The 20,388-nt window shown below is 38.9% G+C and overlaps 1 protein-coding gene across 1 annotated transcript in view; it reads left to right on the plus strand.

Annotated features, from left to right (window-relative positions):
* Positions 1 to 20,388, plus strand: part of adcy2 (adenylate cyclase 2 (brain)) — an 88,416-nt gene that overhangs the window by 62,830 nt on the left and 5,198 nt on the right. The window contains exons 16-21 of the mRNA XM_015385990.1: positions 2,478 to 2,597; positions 5,444 to 5,628; positions 10,055 to 10,139; positions 13,893 to 14,051; positions 18,869 to 19,015; positions 19,195 to 19,302. Of these exons, the coding sequence (XP_015241476.1) occupies positions 2,478 to 2,597; positions 5,444 to 5,628; positions 10,055 to 10,139; positions 13,893 to 14,051; positions 18,869 to 19,015; positions 19,195 to 19,302 (804 nt within the window). The remainder of the gene's footprint in view (positions 1 to 2,477; positions 2,598 to 5,443; positions 5,629 to 10,054; positions 10,140 to 13,892; positions 14,052 to 18,868; positions 19,016 to 19,194; positions 19,303 to 20,388) is intronic.

The following is a 20,388-nucleotide window of genomic DNA, read 5'->3' on the forward strand; positions in this document are numbered from 1 at the left end:
GTTTTATGAAATCTACGGGTAGTACTTTCAGGGTTATCTTTGGGAATAATCAGACCATCTAAATGATGCAGAAATAGGCTGTGATACTGCAGTTCCTGCAGTTTGCATCAGGATTGTTCTAGAATAGGCATCCCCAAAGTCGGTCCTCGAGGGCTGGTGTCCTGCAGGTTTTAGAGCATTCCCCGCTTCAGCACGGCGGTGAGCAACAGTTTCAGTCATTGAAACTCACCTTTTTCACCGCGGTTCTTTCAAAACGGCCAAGGGTCATAAGAAAAAAAGTGTCTATGAAGTTTAAGAGGAAAAAAAAAAGACCTCAGAAGAGTCAGATATATCCCAGAACGCTTTGCACGGAGAGCTCTCCTTGCAAAGAATTATGGGATTTGCTGTCACTACACAACAGTGGCTGTAAATAACAAAGATCGCCTAGTGAACGAGGAGTTATGTGACCAACGGGGGAGTAAAAAAAAGTGATCATCTGTCCGAACGGTCAGTTAACTAAGTTCACTATATGTCCACTATATAGTCCTCGCCCTATATAATTTGGGCCTTTACAAATGAGGGATTTAGGGGTTAAGATGGACGTTCGGACACAAAAAGATTGTATGAGCTATGAGAACAGCATCTTTTAAACAGAGCGCGCACCAGGAGAAATGAGCTTGTGCACACTCTCGCACGTACAGGGTTGTGCCTGTGCATTTGTTTTAAGTGGAGACGGCGGGTCTTTGCAGAAATTCGCGAAAAAAATTCTCCACAAAACCTTTAAACTTCAATTATGAGTCCTATAGGGGTACACAAGTCCAAAATGTATCTCAGAGAACAGAAATGTATGCATGTACACCTTTTTTCTAATATTCAAGTACATTACATTGTTTTAATTTATAGGACAGAAGTGAAAAATGTGGACAAATCAGGACATCCTGTTTAAGGTCCCACAGCCTCAGATTAGTAAGCCTTTCCAGACCTAAAGATGACACAGATTAATGCTAATGTATTTCTTCAGGCTGGGATGGGAAGCTGTCGCTTAAAGATCCTTTAACCTACTTCATTTGTCAGACTTTGAACGTTTCTGGGTCCTCCAGGTCTGACAGTGATCCAGCCTGAGTCCGGCTGCTTAAACTGAACTCAGCTTCTGAAGGAATGTGATTAGTTACAGCTCCTTTATGATGTAGCATCTGGCATCATTACTTTTATACCATAAAAGGATGGAGAGATTATTTGAATGAAGCCATCGTTTGAAATAAACCTTTGATATCTAATTTGATAAAAACATCAAAGCGTCACATACATTTTTTTCCAGCACTTTAATTATTTGAACAAAAAAGCAATAATGTTAACTTTCTTTTAACCAAAATTGCAAGAGTGTTTTTTATTAATCCACTCCTGAAAATTAATATGTTTAATAAATTATTGCTAGCCAAAATTAATCTGAATTTCCTGCCTGGATTTAAACCTCTGACTGGGACAGCAATCCGCATAAATGAATCAAACTTTGAATAAATTATCGGCAGCAGCAAATATGCTAAAAATAAATCAATGCTTAGAAGAATATTTGAATTCCTGCACCAAACGGAGAAGCTGCTGCCAGCATCAAGTGTAAATCATAACTACTGCACAGCAACAAACCCTTCTAGGTTAATGATGACTAATTCTCAAGTGACAATCAGACGTTTGGAAAGGAATTTAAAAAGAAACCTGAACGTTCCAGAACACCTGCAGGAGAGGCTGATGTGGCCGAGTAACAAAAGCAGCGCTGTATCACATATTTCTCTCCTGCACACAACATTTCCTGAAGATCTGAACACAGCGAAGCCATGAATCAGCCCTGAGATCGCTGCAGCCAAGTGCAGGAGTCAGTTCCTGTGGTTCGGGTGCTTCACAGCTGAAGCAAGCGCTGAACTTGACCTCATTATTGACACGAAGTCTCTGCACTCATTCAGGAGAACAGTGAGGAGCTCTCAGATCATTTGGAGCTTAATAACAGCTGCGGTGCCTCAGTCACTCTGTGGACTCGATCTAAAGTAGATTTTTTAGTGATTATGTCTATGTTGATCCCATCAAGTAGGATTATTCTAGAGTGATTAATTCTACTGTTGGTAAGCTGCTGTAATCAGCTCATAATAAAACTAATCTGTTTAACAGCTGACTGACACAAGGTCAATACGCTGCAGAAACCAGCGAGGTAAAAGTAACTCCTGATCATTTCTCTTCTTCTTCATCTCCCCATCTGAACATGACACAGTTTTACAATAGCTGCAGGTTGTAGGGAATTTAAAAATGACTGATGAACAGTTTAATGAGCAACCCTTAAATAAAGGGAACATTGTGATCTTTGAATTTAAAGTGTTCTGCAATTTTGACTTGAAGTGTTTTCGAAGTTTTTTTTCTTATCACACTCAGATCTGCTTATCTGTACTCATTGTTCTGCGGTAATTCACCGTGACGTTTAGCCTCTGATTGCTTCTGATTTTGTTTGTCAGTTTTTTGTGGAGGATCCTGGAGGGTCTGCTGCCGACATTCAAACAACTGCGCTCCCTCTGAATGCATCCAATAATAGCCGGTCTGAGTACTTGGAGGACAAAAACAAGTTTTACCTGCCGGTAAGTGTCAGAAGTGGGAGCTGTTTTGGATATTTTTCCTTTTTTTATTATCATCATTTTAAGCTACAAAAAAAGCAGCTCATAATTGTAAAGTAGAATCAAAATTAGATGCTTTTGTTCTGCATTTTTTCCAAAGCAATCAGACAATTAGCATTTGCTTTCAGCCCATTGCGCTCCTTTCCAGCTTCAAATATTCTAGTGATTTTTTTTTTTTCTTTTATCATTTTGCCCAAATTTTTTAATGATCAGGACTGTTTAAGTCTTAAGATTTTGAGCTGGAGTTTATTTTCAGGCTTTAAACTGTGATTCTGGCTGATGTTTGGGGTTGTTGTCCAGCTAGAAGGTGAACCTAACATCCATACCAAGGCTTTTATAGCCTCTAAAGTTTGCCCTGGTATCCAATCAGCCCTGACTACCTTTGCCTGTCCCTGCAGTGAAAGATTTCCCCCCACAGCATGATGTCGCCACCACTCTGTTTCACTCTTGAGATGTTGAATGGTGCAAGGTGTTGGTGTTTATGTGACACTCACCACGTTGAACCTTAAGCCTGATGATTCATGATTCACTGCCTGAGCTGTAGATGCCCAATTTAACATCATATGCTTAAAAGGTCAAAAACCATGCAGTATTTTTCTGTTCCATTTTACGCTTAAATACAACCTTTTGTGTAATTTCATCATTTCATAAAATGCAGCAAGGTTTTGGGTTATAAACCGGTTAAAATATAGAAAAATAAAACATACATTTTGATATTTTGAGACACAAAAAGAAGAATTTACCAAAAATAAAATACTAAGATTATTGGGAAAATTGTTTGTTTGAACGAAAATTGGCAACATACCGTATGTTCTGGTTTCAAGTCGTAACTTTTTTCCAACGCATTGAACCATGTTGTTTATAAGAAGGATTTTTACCTAACCGTCAAAGGGGGAAGTCAAAGTTGCAAAATGAAAGAATGAGGGGCAAATTTTCATTTAGCACAAGAACATGCTAGCAGCAGACATGACCGAGAACAAATGTCCGGAATTCATACCTTTTGACATTTATTTGCACCTTAAAGCAGCTGAACCAATGAAGAGACTGGGCTAAACTCCTGCAGAGCTGAAATAAAGAGCTGAAGAAGCCCTATCTTTCAGTAGAAGCTCTTGTCACAACCCGATCCGTCCCAGAAGCACGATCCGTTCTGCGCATGCATGAACAGATATACATTTGGGTGTCCATAAATCAGAGGTGTCAAGTAACAAAGTACAAATACTTCCTTAATGTACTTAAGTACACTTTTTAGGTATCTATACTTTACTCCATTACTTTTTTTATCTTCCAACTTCTGACTTCTACTCATTACATTTTCACACAAGTATCTGTACTTTCTATTCCTTACATTTTTAAAACAAATGTTACTCGTTACTCTTGGCTTCAGTTTAATCTTTATAAATATTTATTTCACATCATCATAGATCATTGGCTCCATCCACATCTAGTGAAAACTAGTGTAATTGGATGAGTCATATAACGCAAACACTCATTGGTTAGTTAAAGGAAATCATCAGAAGCAAGCAGATGTTCTTCAAACTGCAAACGTGAATTGTCTATGCCATGCTACAATGTCGGATTCAGAAAATGTTGAAATGTCTGTGAAATGAGCTTTCAATTAATATAGTGGCATCTGGGTGTATTTTTTTTAGGTTACTTTATACTTTCATACTTTAAGTAGTTTTTGGAGCACATACTTTTTCACTTTTACTTAAATAATGAGGTGAATGTTGATACTTCAACTTTTACCAGAGTGTTTTTAAACTGCAGTATCTATACTTCTACTTAAGTAACAAATATGTGTATTTTTGACACCACTGCCATAAATAATGTAATTATGGTACTAAAATAACTTATTTCTATCCTTAACACTAAATAATGCTAATACACATTTAAAAAAAATGTTTTGATGCGTTTTACGATGCGTTTTTTTTTTTTTTTCTGTTAAACTTTCTCTGATATTATCATCGGAAATGTTGATCTGCATTTTAGTTGTTTATTTCTTTATATGCACTATATATCATAATGCTAACATGAAAGGAAAACGTAAAAATCAAAAAGACTAGATTTAATGTATGTCTAAATCCAAACCTGAAAAAGTTAGCTCCCAGAAGTAGCATGGGATCCCATTTCCGGTGCAGATCGGGCAGAGACGACTGATAATACAGAAAGGATTTTAAGGAATGTATTTTCTCAGGAAATACATTATTAACCTTTATCACATTATATTTTAGTATGTTTACTATTTTGGGGGAAGGTAAAACTCAATTTAGGTATTTTTAACAAAATAAAATGGAGGGCGACCTGGAAGCACGATGCATGCGCCATCAGCTCATTTACTCATACGCAGGACGAATCGCGCTTCCGGGGCAGATCGGGTAGTGACAGCTCTTACTGCAGCGAGCCAAAAAGCTAATGGGAGCAAGGGCATATATGTAGAGCTCCCCCTACAGGTTTGATGGGAAACAGTTCAGTAGAAATCAGCAGCTTATAGCCCGGGGAGTGCGCCCTATAGTCTGGAAAACACGGTACATAATATTATGGATATTGATTGTAGATAGAAAAATAAGGCCTGTTCATTTATGAGTAAATGCTTTTGCAAGACATTGTATCCAATAATTGAGCCTGTGTGAACATATTAGTCTAATTTATAGAAAAAATAATCAGAATGCTAATTGAAAAGGGATCCTTTATATCACCTTAACAACTCCAACAACTCTAAATCGTGTATTAAAAGTATTATTAATCTCCAAATCAGTTTTCTATGAATGGTGATTTTAGAAAATGATTTCTTCTGTAATCTCCATCTCCAGTACTTCATCTACTGTTGTATTCTGGGCCTGGTCTCCTGCTCGGTATTCCTGAGGATCAACTACGAGCTGAAGATGGTAGTGATGCTGGTCGCCGTGGTGATTTACAACATCATCATCCTGCAGACTCATGCCTCCTTGCTGGATGGTTTCAACAAAGCTCTGTACCCCACAGACAAGTCCGGCAGGTAACTGCCCCCACCTCCACCCCCTCCCCCACCACCTTTTACATTTACTAAATGAGAATCGGTGAGGAGCTGCAGAGGTCGGTGTAATCCTCCTCCAAACCTGCAGCCTGCCAGCATCAGTTAACCCCAGCCTATTAGGAGAAGTAGGTCTGCAGCAGAGCTGGCATCGTCCCATTCTGCTGTCAGTCGAGCTCCACTGCTGGAAAAGGAGGGATGATGAGTGGCAGGAAGAGATAATGCTGCTGCTGTTGATGGAGAAGGATTCGCTTTTGCATTTGATTGACAACTGGGGTAAAATGGCAAAAAAAAACATGTTGAAAGTTTTCTAAGCACAGAGAAGCTGGCAGATAAGGAAAAAAAAATCATTTCCTTTCCGTTTCTCTTTCCTGCTTTGCTTGGTTAGCGTGAAGGGTGTGCTGCTGTTTCCACAGAAGCTGCCTCTTAAATCTGAGTTTTTCCACATTTCAACTTTTATATGAATCTTTTTTTTTATTTAATAACATAAAACAGTGAATACATGTCAACAAACATGCAGTTAATTGCCTATACCTGGTAACAAACTAATCCAATGGTTTGCACTTAAATCATGATGACCTTCACTTGCTTAAAACTGTGTTAAAAAGCCTTCTTTTAAAATTTTGCATTTATTAATGCATCATATTATTGCTTTAAATGATTCAGAAAAATCCAACCTTTAGTTTGGGTCAATTTATTCAGAAAGAGAAAACGTTTTTACCCTTTTATGGTTGTACTTGCTCTAGTCTATCAGAGCGTTGATGATCTTTAAATGCATCACACATAATATCTTGTTTCCCAGAGGACATAATTAAAGTGAGAAATAAAAACATATATATTTTTTCCATTTTACTGACGTTAAAAAGAAAAGAGAAAAGGCAGATGTACGTTGGTTGTCTCTAGGAGTTCACCAAATATCTATTAGAGGTTTTAAACAACTGTTAAGGAAGCTGGACTGGAGCTCAAAGTATTTGTACACCACAGACTGACGGTTAGTGCTGCACAGAAGCATTTATTCCACATAAATCATCAGAATTTATGGCAATAAATGGATTAATGTTAGTTTGACACATACGCTTCTTGAATTTTTTTTAAATAATGCTTGTGTAATTTAAGCTCTTTGTAAATTGATTGCAAGCTGCACAGTGGTGCAGTGGGTAGCACTGCTGCCTTGTAGCAAGAAGGGTTCAATTCCTGGCTGGAGTTTTTCTGCTTGAAGCTTGCATGATCTCCCTGTGCATGCGTAGGTTCTCTCCAGGTACTCCGGCTTCCTCCCACAGTCCAAAAACATGACTGTTAGGTTCTCTAAACCAGTGTTTTTCAACCCTGGTCCTCAAGGCACACTGCCCTGCATATTTTCATGTTTTCACCTGTTATCAATTGATAGCAGATTATCAGGCTTTGCTGAACTGCAATCATCTGAATCAGGTGTGCTGAAGGTCGGAAACATCAAAAACATGCAGAGCAGTGTGACTTGAGGACCAGGGTTGAAAAACACTTCTCTAAACTCTCCTTAGGTCTGAGTGTTTCAATGGCTGTTTGTCTCTGTGTTGCCCTGCGATGGACTGGCGACATGTCCAGGGTGAATTATATTTTAAAAAGAAATGCTATCAGTGAGTTTGTGTTGAAAAAACAAAAAAAAAATTGTTAATTTAACCTGTCTCAGAATGTAAACACCTCAATGTCTCAGGAGATAAATCAGGCCGATATTCATTGGACGGGGATTTCAACCAGAAATACTATATCAGATGATAGCAGTGCTTAGGATCAATTAGGAGGTTTGATGCTTTGCAAATGGGAACCTAAAGCCTGCTACATCCTCAACGAGAAGTATGACATTTCTTCTTGACCTCAAGGTGGCAAGAACAACAAAACAGTTTGTTTTTGCCTCTGATTATTCCTACTTTACAAGAAGCTCAGCTGCTGAACTCACAGAAAGTCTCGTCACATCAGACCAACCTCACAACTGTCATCATGTGATAAAAAGTTTTACCCAGTCTTGTCATTTACAAGCAATGACAACCCCATAAGGCGGGACGATGAGGTAAAATGATGTCATGGTCTCATGGTTGTGAGAGCGAGAAAATAAAAACTTCTGCCTTCTTGTAGAGTTTATTGTTCTTGTAGAGTATATTGTTCTTAATGCCCTTGTTTCTCATGGAGGAAACATGACAACACTATAACAAGCTTCAAGTCTTTTACATGGTCTTTAAAACTAGTTTAAACTGGTCCGATCGCTAATCTCCAAAGTTTACAAATGGATTTCTTTTATGTGGAGTTGACCTATACCGCCTAAGCAGAGGTGGGGGCCATGGCCACCCCTGGCCAATCATTGTTCACCCCTATGGACCTATCCCTATCAGGGTATTGGTTGGTCCCATATGGAAATAATTCACCACGTCTGGAAGACGAAGTTCAATTCAATTCAGTTTATTTCTACAACACATGTCATCTAAAGACACTTTACAATTTAAACCAGATCATTCAGTCAAATTGATTCTAAGTTTTCTATCTAAGGAAAGCCAGTTGATTGCATCAACTCATTGATTCGAAGGCAATCCCTCACACTAAGCATGCTTGTAGCGACAGTGGAGTGGAAAAACTCCCATCTGCCGAGGCCGACTGGGGTTCAAGAGGAAGTTCTCTTCCAAACCAAAGGGTGGCAGTAGTGATCCCATTATGTAGAATATCCTACTTACAATATTAACCAAAAACTAACAACAAAAATACAGCTATAATGATTCACAACAATATACTAGATTTAAACGCGACTAATACAGAAATCATGTTTTTTTACCAATTTATTTTTAAGTTTTATCTGGGAGATTTTGTCTGTGCAGTCTTCAAGGGTCTTCTATATAATTGATATCCCTTTTGGTTGATTCTGATCAGTAAACAGATTGACTGCCTCTGCTCCTGAGCCACTGATGCCCGAAGGTTCAGGAAGAGTTCATCTAACCCTAACCCAGAGGGTTGCTGGTTCAAGTCGTTTCCTTTGGTGAAAACCCTCATCCGCCTCTCTTGCTGTAGGTGACGCCAGGCTCCTCCCCCTGCCAGTGTGCCCCAGGCAGGCTGTGGCTTTAATGCAACCTAACACCATTAGCATGCTACTGTGTGAATATAGAGCAAAGAGTTACAGTGGGCACTGGTTGGAAATGGACTGTTTCCTGCGTGATTCCTGTGTGATTCCTGTATGAATCACGATGTATTTCCTGAGGCCAGTTTTTTTATTTCAAAAAGAACTGCAATGTACCCGGAACACCACCAGGTGGCGCTTGGGACCTCTGCCGTGCTGAGGGTGACGTTTGTGGGCCTGCAGTCACCTGAAAGGCAGGTTTATTGGGGATCTTGGTGTGATATTGTGCTATTTTATTTTGTTTTTGATTAAAATAAAGTTAATGAATTAATTTAACATAGTGACTGCATAATCTTATTTTATGAAAATGGTTGCGTAGTTATAGATACACCTCCGATCTTATCTGAGATCTGTTTATTTCTATTTATCTGCATCTCTATTATTATGTGAATATAGAGCAAAGAGTTACAGTAATATAACTTCAGGCCATTAACCATTTAATTTGAAAAACTCCAAGAAGTTTGTTTTTTGATTTTTGATAAAACAGATAAACAACATATGGGAAAGCATCCCATACCAAACCCTGTTAGAGTCCATGGTTTTAGAGACGACAAATCGAGAAAACAACCTGCAGACCTAACCTGAAAATGAATAGTGCATTGGTTCACAGGAGCAGAACGATATGCCAAATTTTTTAAATAAAATAAATGGTTCTCAAGACCTAGTGATATATTATTGATGTCACAGTGACGTGGAGGTTTGAAGGAGGACCCAAATGCAGACCGAAGCTAAAGGATGTTACTTGCAGATTTATTATCCAAAAGGGTTCAACGGTCCAATCCAAAAAATGCTGAAAACCAGGAATACTCACAACAAGAAGGGGGCAAAGAAATGACAACAAACCAGCTAAGAGTGACAGAACAGGAGGAGAATATATGGCAGAGAGAAACAAAGACCAGCCTAATTAGCAGATTGGGAGCAGGGGTGAACAGAGGAGGCAAGAAGGGAGCTAGGGAAAAGAAGACTGACACAAATAAGACTCAGAGATAAAACCTGAACAGAACCAAACCCATGACACTCGAATAATTTCACATCATATTCATATGAATTCCTGGATGTAATTCGAAGAGAAGACATGTTGGGTGAGTAGAAGAGAAGTCCGAGGTGTTTGGGCGAGAGAGGGTGTGCAAAGAGTAAAGTCAGATGTAAAATCAAAGTGCTTTCCTATTAGATAAATGAGGCATGTTTATGAAAACAAGTTCTAGTTATATCAGCATTTAAAACCTTCTTATAATGAAATCCTGAAAAATAATCTTTTATTTGTATATTTTTTAGACCAGGTGTGCTGAAGGATCTGAAGACAATGGGCTCTGTGTCTCTGTTCATCTTCTTCATCACTCTACTGGTTTTAGCAAGACAGGTGAGTAACTTTCTCCCACAGAGAAACTATAAAACTTTATTCCTCTGCTGCTGCTACTGCTGCTGCAGTCATAACTATGTAATTAGGTCACGCAGCATTTAAAGATCATCTTCAGCTCCAGCTAAGGAGAGAGGAAACTGGAATCACTTTGATTTCTTTAGACGACGTTTAAAGACTCCTGACATTTGTCTTTTTTGTGTTTTTTTTGCTATTTGATTAAAAATATGACTTCAGTTAGATTTACTATGGGGAATTTGACACTTTTTAGGGGTAACATCAATCATCTCTGAACTGAGAGCAGATGTGCTGGCAATTCTGGACGCATATCTGAAGCTCCCCAGAGAGCTTCATATCAGCTCCTCATGTTCTTCTGGTTCTGGGTCAGGAAAAGAAAAGGCGGTGTTAGTCATCAAGACCCAACTTGGATGTTTAAAACTCCCCTTCAGATATCCGCCCTATCTCCCATCAGAATAATAATTAGAACATAAAAAAACAGGGCTAACTGCAAGGCGTTGCCCTGAGCAGATTATGCAGTGTCCACATCAGCGCTCTGAATGATTTTACACGCTTTAAACAAAGCCATTAACAAATTTTCCCTGCTAAAATCTCTTATCAGCTCTAATGAGGTCTTTCCCAGAACTTTTCTTCATAGGGAGGAGAAATCAGGTTAGGAGAAAAACGGCATCAGTAATTCATCCCTCAAGAAAAGATTGCACAGCGGAGCAAAACTCATTTACAGCCTCGTTTAGCTGCTTTCTAAACGGCATGTACAATGAGCTCCGTTTCTCCTGGCCTACTTTCCCGGACTCATGGAGGTAGCCTCTCCTCATTTACATGCAAGCACAAGCGACAGACATCAGTTCAAAAGTAGGAAACCAGCAAAAGAGTTTTCACTGCATTTATTTATCGTTCAGCCTGCTAACCAACTACATCTCCCAGGACACTCCCACACACAGTATAGGAGCCCACCCACCAGAAACTTCTAGCCTTCAGATATAGACATCATCATCGAACAAGACGCGCAAACATGCAACCTCAGGACATCTTGACCTTCGTATATGAGTCCTCCTAACATATGCAGATGTATTCAAAGCTACCTCGAGCATGAATAACCGAAAAGCACTCAAAAGAAAAGAGAGAACCAGTAGCTATGTTTTATGCAAAACAGTCCTCTCTGCTGCTTCTCACATTGTTTCGCCGTCCCGCTATTGGGACTCTAATTTTCCATGAATATCAAGCATTTCAGTACCCCTGCCTTGTAGTTGCAATGTATGAAAAATGGATTTTAGCCACCTGCAACAGAGAAGCAATGAGCCTAAGCTGAAAGCCACAGCAGGCTGTATTCAGAAACCTGTTCTTATGAGGTCTGAGGTCAGTTTGAATGTCTTCGTCCTCCATTATCCCTAGCTGTAAATGCAGGCTTACAGGAAGCAGGACGTCTTGATAACTTAAAAAAAGAAAAATAATAATCCACCTGAATCAAATCCAGAATCTCTGGTCAGACTTTTAAATGTATTATTAATATATATCCTTACAGAATGACTTTGAGCTATTTTGCATCTAAGAGATGCACGAGGCCGATGGAGACTCGCAGCGGTGTTTTTATTGAAAAGATATTTTAGAAAGTACTGATCCAAAGAGGCTGAATACAAATGCACACCAAAAAATGTCTGATTTAGAATCATAAGTAATCATGAAAAATATGCATCATCTTCCTTTACACAACTATATGCTTCCTTCTGTGTGTCTATATGGGGAAGAAAAGTTAATATATTTGCAGTTTGTCTGAAAAGTAAAAATTATGAACGAACTTTTTTCCATTCACTCAAACATAAACTTCACCGATTTACCAACTGCAGATGAATGAAGAAACTGACTCCACTCAGACTTTTGCTGACGGCATGTTTACAACTTTTCTTAAAGAGCAAATAACTTCTGCCAATAAAACTAATTCTTTCCTTTTCATGTGAAACGGACAAAAGAGAGAAGCAGATTTTGAACACTGAACAGTTCTCTTCATACCACAGGTGTAAAGTATTGCTTTTAAATAACAAAGCAAACTTTAATCATGACTTGTAAATGTTGGAAGAAGTTGGTGAGGACAGCAGAGAGGATCATTGGAGCTTCTCTTCCCTCCATATAAGACATTTCATCCCAGCGTTGCGTGTCCTGAGCCCGTAACATCATCAATGACCCCTCACTACTTTGGGAAGAGGCTTCATAGCATCCGATGCAGGACCAGCAGGTTCTGCAACAGCTTCTTCCCCGCTGCCATCAAACTGTTGAACTGTTGAAACTCTAACTAAGACTCTGCATCACACTTACCTAAAGAAACATAATATTTGCACTACCAAAGCAGGTTTTTTTTTTTCTTTTATAATCCCTTTAAATAGAACACAACTCAATGTTCTACTGCATTTTGCACCATATTTATTTATTTGCTCTGCACTGAACGTTACTATATCAATGCCTTTTGCACCATGACTTTTACATAGGTTCTGATTCTGGCATTCTGATCACTGCTGCACTTTATTATACTAATGTTCTTTCATTTCACTGTTGTAAGCTGCAGAGGTGTCAAGTAATGAAGTACAAATACTCTGTTACTGCACTTAAGTACACTTTTTAGGTATCTATACTTTACTCCATTACTTATTTTTCCTCCTACTTCTGATTTCTACTCATTACATTTTCGCACTAGTATCTGTACTTTCTATTCCTTACATTTTTAAAACAAACATTACCATTACTCTTGGCTTTGGTTCTATGCCATAAAGGAAATCATCAGAAGCAAGCAGGTGTTCTTCAAATATGAATTGTCTATACCATGCTACAATGTAGGATTCAGAAAAAGATGTTGAAATGTCTGAAAGGTCAGACACAGGCGAGAGCGTATCGGGAGATGGGACCAACAGACCTCCCTTATCCATGGCCCTATCTCGAAGAATTTACGAAATAGTCATAAAATTGAACTTTCAGTTTGTATAGTGACATCTGCCTGTTGTTTTTTTAAGGTTACTTTATACTAATACTTTAAGTAGTTTTTGGAGCACATACTTTTTCACTTTTACTTGAGTAAAAAGGTCAAGTTGATACTTCAACTTTTACCAGAGTGTTTTTAAACTGCAGTATCTATACTTCTACTTAAGTAACAAATGTGTGTACTTTTAACACCACTGGTTAGCTATACGCATCGAAATGTAGTTTTGTACACAAAAATGTGTATACAAAATGACAAAAAAGTTTCTCTAAGTCTGAAATTTAAAAATCTTTCACAGAAATTGACTTTGGCAAAACTGAAAGATGCTGATAAGAAAAGCACTTAAGTAAAACTTAACTTGTTTGCCATTATTGGGAAAGTAAAAGTACTTATGTATCTTTATTTCACTTGGGTAAAACAACATAGGTAGAATTAGTTGAAAACCTGCTTTAGCCTTAAGGAAACATTGTATTCAAACTGTAGCCATCAAGTAAAACAACATGTACCCACAACTGTGCCGCTGCCCGAGAAAACTTCTTGCAATGAAATGTGTTCTCTTTGTTTTAGAGCAGAAAACAACTAAAGTATAAGACTAGTTATGCAATTTATCATAAAATCCTACTAGAAGTCGAGAAGGTATTAATATTTTTGCAGATGACTGTTTGTTTAACCACAATTTTTCTCTTTAAATGTGTTTTTGTTTTCTTGGTTTTTTGTCCAAGTGACATCAAGAGGAGGGGTGATGACACAGTCTCTCCTCTTCTCAATAACAGAATGAATATTACTGTCGGCTGGACTTCCTGTGGAGGGACAAGTTCAAGAGGGAATGTGAGGAGATTGAAACCATGGAGAACCTCAACCGGGTCCTGCTGGAGAACGTTTTACCGGCGCATGTGGCCGAGCACTTCCTGGGACGCAACTGGAAAAACGAGGTGGAAAAAACATAATGAGCAAAGTCACTTTACATTTTCCAATATTTCATCATGTTTTAATGTGTCGCCATAGCAATGAATGCTTTCATTTTGCGGGGGAGGGAAGAGGCCGACCCATTGGGTGTGTCTAATTTCAGAGGCTGCGTCCTCCAAGGATCCGGTCCAGGTAGACCGGGTATTGGAGATCCTTAAAAAAAAGGAGGCCGAAAGAGTTTGACTCTGGATTCAGGTCCAGCTTTTACCTTCCCTGACTCATCGTATGCTCTGTCGCCTAGCAACAGTGACAGTTGACACACAAAGCAGGCAAAGCATGGATACCGAACTTCTCAGTATTTTTCTGTGTGCTGATAACATCTTCAAGGAGCTTCAAGAGCAGCACCATCATCACGAATATCAGCTCTATAGTCCCCACACTGCAGGAATATTAGAGTCGTAGGGAAATCATATTTAAATGTAAAATCAATCTGGCTTAAACATGTATATAAATGTATTCTTTATCAAACCATATTTTCCCAAAATTGATAAAAATTTATATTTAAAAAAAAACCCGGCCTAAAAACCGGTTTGTTTTTTTTCGTTTTTTTATGCAGGCCAGTTAATTATACATCAACTTGTATACCTAAATTCGGCCAATAATATTTCAGCGGCCATCTGTCAATCACATTTTTTGTCATAGCAACTTGATTAATATCTTGCAGCTAATATACGCAACGGTTGAAAGCTTCTGCCGCCCTGGCGTCCTTTTCCACAACAACTTCGTCTCTGCTCTCCTCCCCAAATAAAAAATGTATGACTCTCCTCCTCTTGCATGTTTCTGCTGTCCATATCGTTCCTTGACAGTGTTGTTTCCAAGTCACCAATTTAGTGCTACTTGGTCCCAATTGAATTTCCCATTGGGAACCTACTAGCACTAAGTTGCTAACTGGTTAGCAAGATGCTTCCGACAAATCGGCCACAATAAAACTTGCCTGCGAATCTTCTGTCACAACTATCCCGCCCCCTTGATAATCAACCAGTCGCATTCACTTTATTCAGTCGTGTAAAGTCATGTACCACACGGGAGAATTCCGAAATGCAATGGTTGAAAAAGCTGCTTCCCTACGACTTTAAATCACAGCCAAACCCATTTACCCAGTGGATGCCAAAATGATGGAACTTTGCCCAGGGGTGGAGCTACATAGGGGGCCAGAGGGTGGCCATGCCTAACCCTTAGCCAATCATTGGCCCCCTGTGGCCACCCCTACCATTTATTTCCCTCTAATGCAGATGGTGGCAGCAGTTTTTTTGTACGGTAGTTAATTAAGCACATCAGTATACTAACTTTAAAGATGATAATTCATGCTCTTTTCAGAACTAGATTTTGTGTTTTATGAGGTAAAAAGAAAAATTATGTGTCTCATCAAATCATCTAGTAGTCTTCAGTGAAATCATAGATTAATAAATATTTAAATAAAAGAAGTATTAAATAATCCATTTATGTAGATATTAGTATTTGTTAACATCAATTATTATTTTTGATAAAAGTAGGTAAGTAATGACAATGGAAAACCTGAAAGAATTTTATCCACTATACCTTTTATTTAGAAAGCACTGATGTTCAAATATATGTGTCCATTTGTTAGCAAAGGCTGTAGGAAAGTATATTTTGTCTTTATTTAGAAAATATGGATGCTTGTTAATTTTCCTGTTGGAACAGTGTAGATTGACCCTGAGGTTCTGGTGCCTATCCACTTTCTGCCATCCCTCTAACTTTGCCAATCTCTCTGGTCATAGAATCAGCTTTTTGTATCCTTGGCAGAGTCGTTCTAGAAAATGAATTCACTTCCCGTAGAGGTTCCTTAAATCAGCATGAAGTACCTTTGTATTTTTCCGGTAGACTGTGAATGTAGGAAAACAGAGAAGGACCAACACCAGAAGATGACAAAGCAAATGGACTGCAATACTTCACATTGGTCTCCTAGCAACATGGATTCAGTATCGATTAACTTCAGTATCTAATGACTCTTGAACACTGTTTTCACAAGAAATCCAGTCCAGTTTTCAACATACTTAGCCAGGTTAGGGGAATTTAGGGGCTTGAAGGACTGAAATCGACATTTGTAGGCCATAAGTAGATTTTTTTTTTCTCTCTTCATGTTACGACTCCATCCTAAGTCAGAACTTGAGAAGTTCCTCCAAATTGTTAATTGAATCTCTTCTCAGTGTGTTGCTATTTTCCCGTTACTGGTGCACATTCTCCTGCCACACTTTTTTCTTCCACTAAACTTTCTTTGAATAGGCTGTTATACAGAACTCTGGGAATAACCAGCTTCTTTAGCAGTTACCTAAAGTGACTAAAGGGGGGTGGGGGGTCTCTTTTCAATGTCAGCTGTTTCCCTTATGAGTGCGCCGCTTTAGGAGCTGAGGAAACCTTTGTAGATGTTTTAATTTAATTAGCTGATTGAGGTGTGACACTAAGATTTTCCTATATTTAACCTTTTCACAGTATTATTTATTTCCAAGACTCTGGAATCTATAAGCCGTAATACAAGTTAAATTGTTTGAAATGTTTAATTCTTTTTGTGTTAAGTAGAATTTATACATTTTTCTTACTGAAAGAAGCAACAAAAGCATTTTTCTCTGCTTGCAAGTGGCCAAAACGTCTAAAAACTCTCTGTAGTGTTAATGATGAAGAGCTCTTTGGATTCCATAAGCCTCTTTCAGTACTTTTTTTTTTTTGCAAGGATTTCACTTTGCTTTTCAGCTCACTCTAAAAAGAATAAATTTTTTTCTTTCTTCTTTGAGCTACTTGACTCTGACTTCTGAATCTTTCAGTGTCCTAAATTCAAGGGGATGGATCTTGTTTCCGTTTCTTAACCTGAATGGATAAAAACTCACATCAATACAGTTAGATATAAACTAAAAGCTTTTTAGCACCTGTATTCCCAACCATCAAACTTGAGATGCAGATCAAACTAAAGGATCACCCGTGTCTTTCATCCTGTTTCAGATCTTTGTCGATCTGTTTGTTTTCACAGCAACGGCTTGTTTTTTTCACAGGTCTCTTGACTTTTATTTCCTAATGTGTGCAGAGTTCATAACATAATCTGTTGGCCTTTTATTGCAGCTAAACACACTATAGGGATGTAATTGTGTAACAATATATTCCTGCAGAGGCTGGAAATCCACAGAAGTGAAGCGGGTTCTATCTTTTTTTGCTAGATCAAGTCAGAATCTTCCACTTCTGCAACATTAATAATGTTTAAATATCAGTGCCTCCTTTTATTTGCCTTTATTCCTGGGAGGTGCATTTGTAGCCGGAGTTAAATGTGTTGAAAGGCAATCCTAAGGGCTTAGAAGACAATACATTTGGTACAAAGAATAATGAGCGATACTCTGCTTGATTAAAATGTTTTTTTTTTCCGGTGTCCATGATGCCTGGGGTCTGACCGAGCCATGCCTCAGTGAAGTCAAAGGGATTTTTAATGCACCTGGGCCTTTCACTTCAGGCGTTAGCTCTGCCTCGCTTGTCTTCCTCAGTGACCCACTTACCACAGTGGCAGTCGCTCTTGGGGAGGGGGAACCTTGCGATGAAACTCTCAGATTTATTCTATAACAAAGGCTCCAGAGAAGCTCCAGGTTTCCAGTCTATAGCCAATAATCCCTGAACACGCTGCATAGTCTCATCGTTTTATTGGCAGCCCTGATAAAGATTTGTCCGAAGCCTTGAATTAAATTCTTTTATTGCAGCCTCATAAACACACACTGACAACATTATTAAAAAATCTCACATCATATTGAGTTGTTGTTTGATCTGTGGTTCATACTTTGCTAAAAAAAATAGAACCCTTTTTATTTTTCCAGAAATGCAGCTCTTATTCTCCTCTGGATTAAACAGAGGAAGAGATCTGCCTGTTTTTTTAGGTGCTATCACACATCTTCTGTTTTATCCCAAACTCTCCTTGATGTTTGTTGCTTAAAACTCTCTATCAATCCAAGCAGACAGTTCTGGTTCTGGTAGCGTTTAGTGAGCCACTGCATTTCTTTTTCAGTTTGTGAAGATAAGACAGAAATTTGCCTTCCTCCGGCATGCTTTCCAAACCAACCGGCTGGATTATGTGGCATGTATCGGTTGTTATGGAGAGCTGCTGTTTGCCGCAAGCCTTTGAGGTTTTTCTGTGCCTCCTCTACAGCCGTGTTCACTTTGTGTGCTGGCAGGGCAAAAATAGATCCCGCTAACCAGCCAGCGGCTAGTGGAGATGGATCTCTGTGTCCTTTCACAAATATACTGTCTAAAAAGTTTATTTAAGAAATTAAATAGATATTTAAATGTACTGTGGAGGATTTTTTAAAAGAGCCGCCCTCTCCACTTAAAAAAAAACTACAGTACATGCAAGAGCATGCACACGCCCGTTTCTCCTTGTGCACGGCACGCCCTGTTTAAAATGTGCTGTTATATGCAATAAATAAACCTGTTTAAATGTAAAATTTTTACCATCTGTCCTCCAGATTGCTTGCAGATTTCTTTTCTTTATTCTCTGTAGCATTCGCAGCAAAGTCGTAAAAGATGACCCCCTCTTGATTACAGCTCTCACCTCTGCTCCGTTCTTACTAAAGTGAACTCTTCTCTTTTTTCGGCTGCCACAGGGACCCAGCGTCCCTGCAGGGATGATTAAAGCTCCTTCCTATTTATTTAACGTCTAAGTGTCAGTGTTCAGAGTGAGCCATTTGGGTCATGGGCCCACTGAGACCACAGGCCATTTCTCTTCATCTTTCTGCCATGGGTGCTTGTTCGATACGGCTCATCCAGCTGTTATCTTCTTCTTGCTTGTTATCAGGACCTTTATCATCAGTCGTACGACTCGGTGTGTGTGATGTTCGCCTCCATCCCGGACTTCAAAGAGTTTTACACCGAGTCTGATGTCAATAAGGAAGGACTGGAGTGCCTCCGACTTCTCAACGAGATCATAGCCGACTTTGATGAGGTAAAGCCATCTTTTACTGATAATCTTGGCTTTCTGACGAGTAAAAAAGACAAAGAATGATTACTGACCTGTTCTGGGGAGGAGTTGCTCACTCTCGTAATGCTCCTAAGTGGAAGGAGCACAAAGCAAGGCGGTCATCTCATTAAATTTTCTGCTGGGTTCCTTTTTTGCGCTCACAGCTGCTGTCCAAGCCAAAGTTCAGCGGAGTGGAGAAGATAAAGACCATCGGTAGCACCTACATGGCTGCAACCGGGCTCAATGTAACTCCAGGACCAGAGTCTGCACAAGTAAGCCTTTCCATTTTTGCATTTGACAGAGATTTGACGTGATAAAACATTTTAACGTGAAAGGCGAGATTACATGGTTTTCTTAAACTCTTAACACGTTCAGTCTGACTTCTGAGTTGCTGCAATTTAGCAAAAAATTGTTTCCTCTACACCTTGGAAGCGAAGAGAAAAATCCCCAAAACACCTGCAGCTTTTAATTGCAGCAAAGGTTGGTTTCTCCAAAGTGAGCTGAATTTAAATGATCTCCAGACTTCACAGTTTTACTCTATTTTGTGCTTCAGGGGTTTATAACATACAAATCCCAACTGCAAATGCTGAAGTTTGTGGTTGTGATGAAAAGTTGCACGGCTACGAATGCTTTCAGAGACACTGGATTGAGAATGAGGCTGGCCGGCAACAGAGGGCATCTGTACAATAAGATTAAAGCCACTTCTTCTACTTGTGGCTTTTTGAACGCACGTCTGACAAGCCCTCGGACTCTCCCCTTTAATTAGCTCTAGTTGCCGAAGCCACAATAAGGAGCATTAACGGCTTTTCTCACACACTGAAAAGCCCTGTGTGGGTAGCTCCATGAAATCTGCCACCGGCATCATTCATCCATCAGTGATTTATTGCTACCCATCTGAATGCATGCAGCCAATATGAGCAAATAGCTCAGACATAAAGCAGCTCAGGGCGAAAAGATCCGCCTGTTTGCTGAAAATCTGGCTTAATTAGGTGTTCACATAGCCTCGCCTCCTACTGTTGCTATATCAGTTAGACTTTTTTTTTCCTTTTTCTCATAATGTGCCAACAAGGCAGATTTATTTAACACTATTTTGTATCTTTTTCTTAAAATATCTGAATAACTCAACTGAAAAAGAAAATAATCTAAAATCTGTGAGGAAAAATGAAGAGTCCCAACTCTTTAAACAAACAATTATTGACAATGAATCTATTAGACTGCTAGGACAACTGGTGTCCAAAGCTTTCATCCGGAAACAATAAAAGTCTTTCCACACTGGAAAAAACGATGTAGAAATAAGTAAAAATGTCTTATATTAAGTGTATTTACATTTAATTTGAGTAGTTAAATAAGATAGTTTG

The sequence above is a fragment of the Cyprinodon variegatus genome, unplaced genomic scaffold (assembly GCF_000732505.1).
Source record: "Cyprinodon variegatus isolate N-32 unplaced genomic scaffold, C_variegatus-1.0 Scaffold354, whole genome shotgun sequence".
NCBI classification, from domain to species: Eukaryota; Metazoa; Chordata; class Actinopteri; order Cyprinodontiformes; family Cyprinodontidae; genus Cyprinodon; species Cyprinodon variegatus.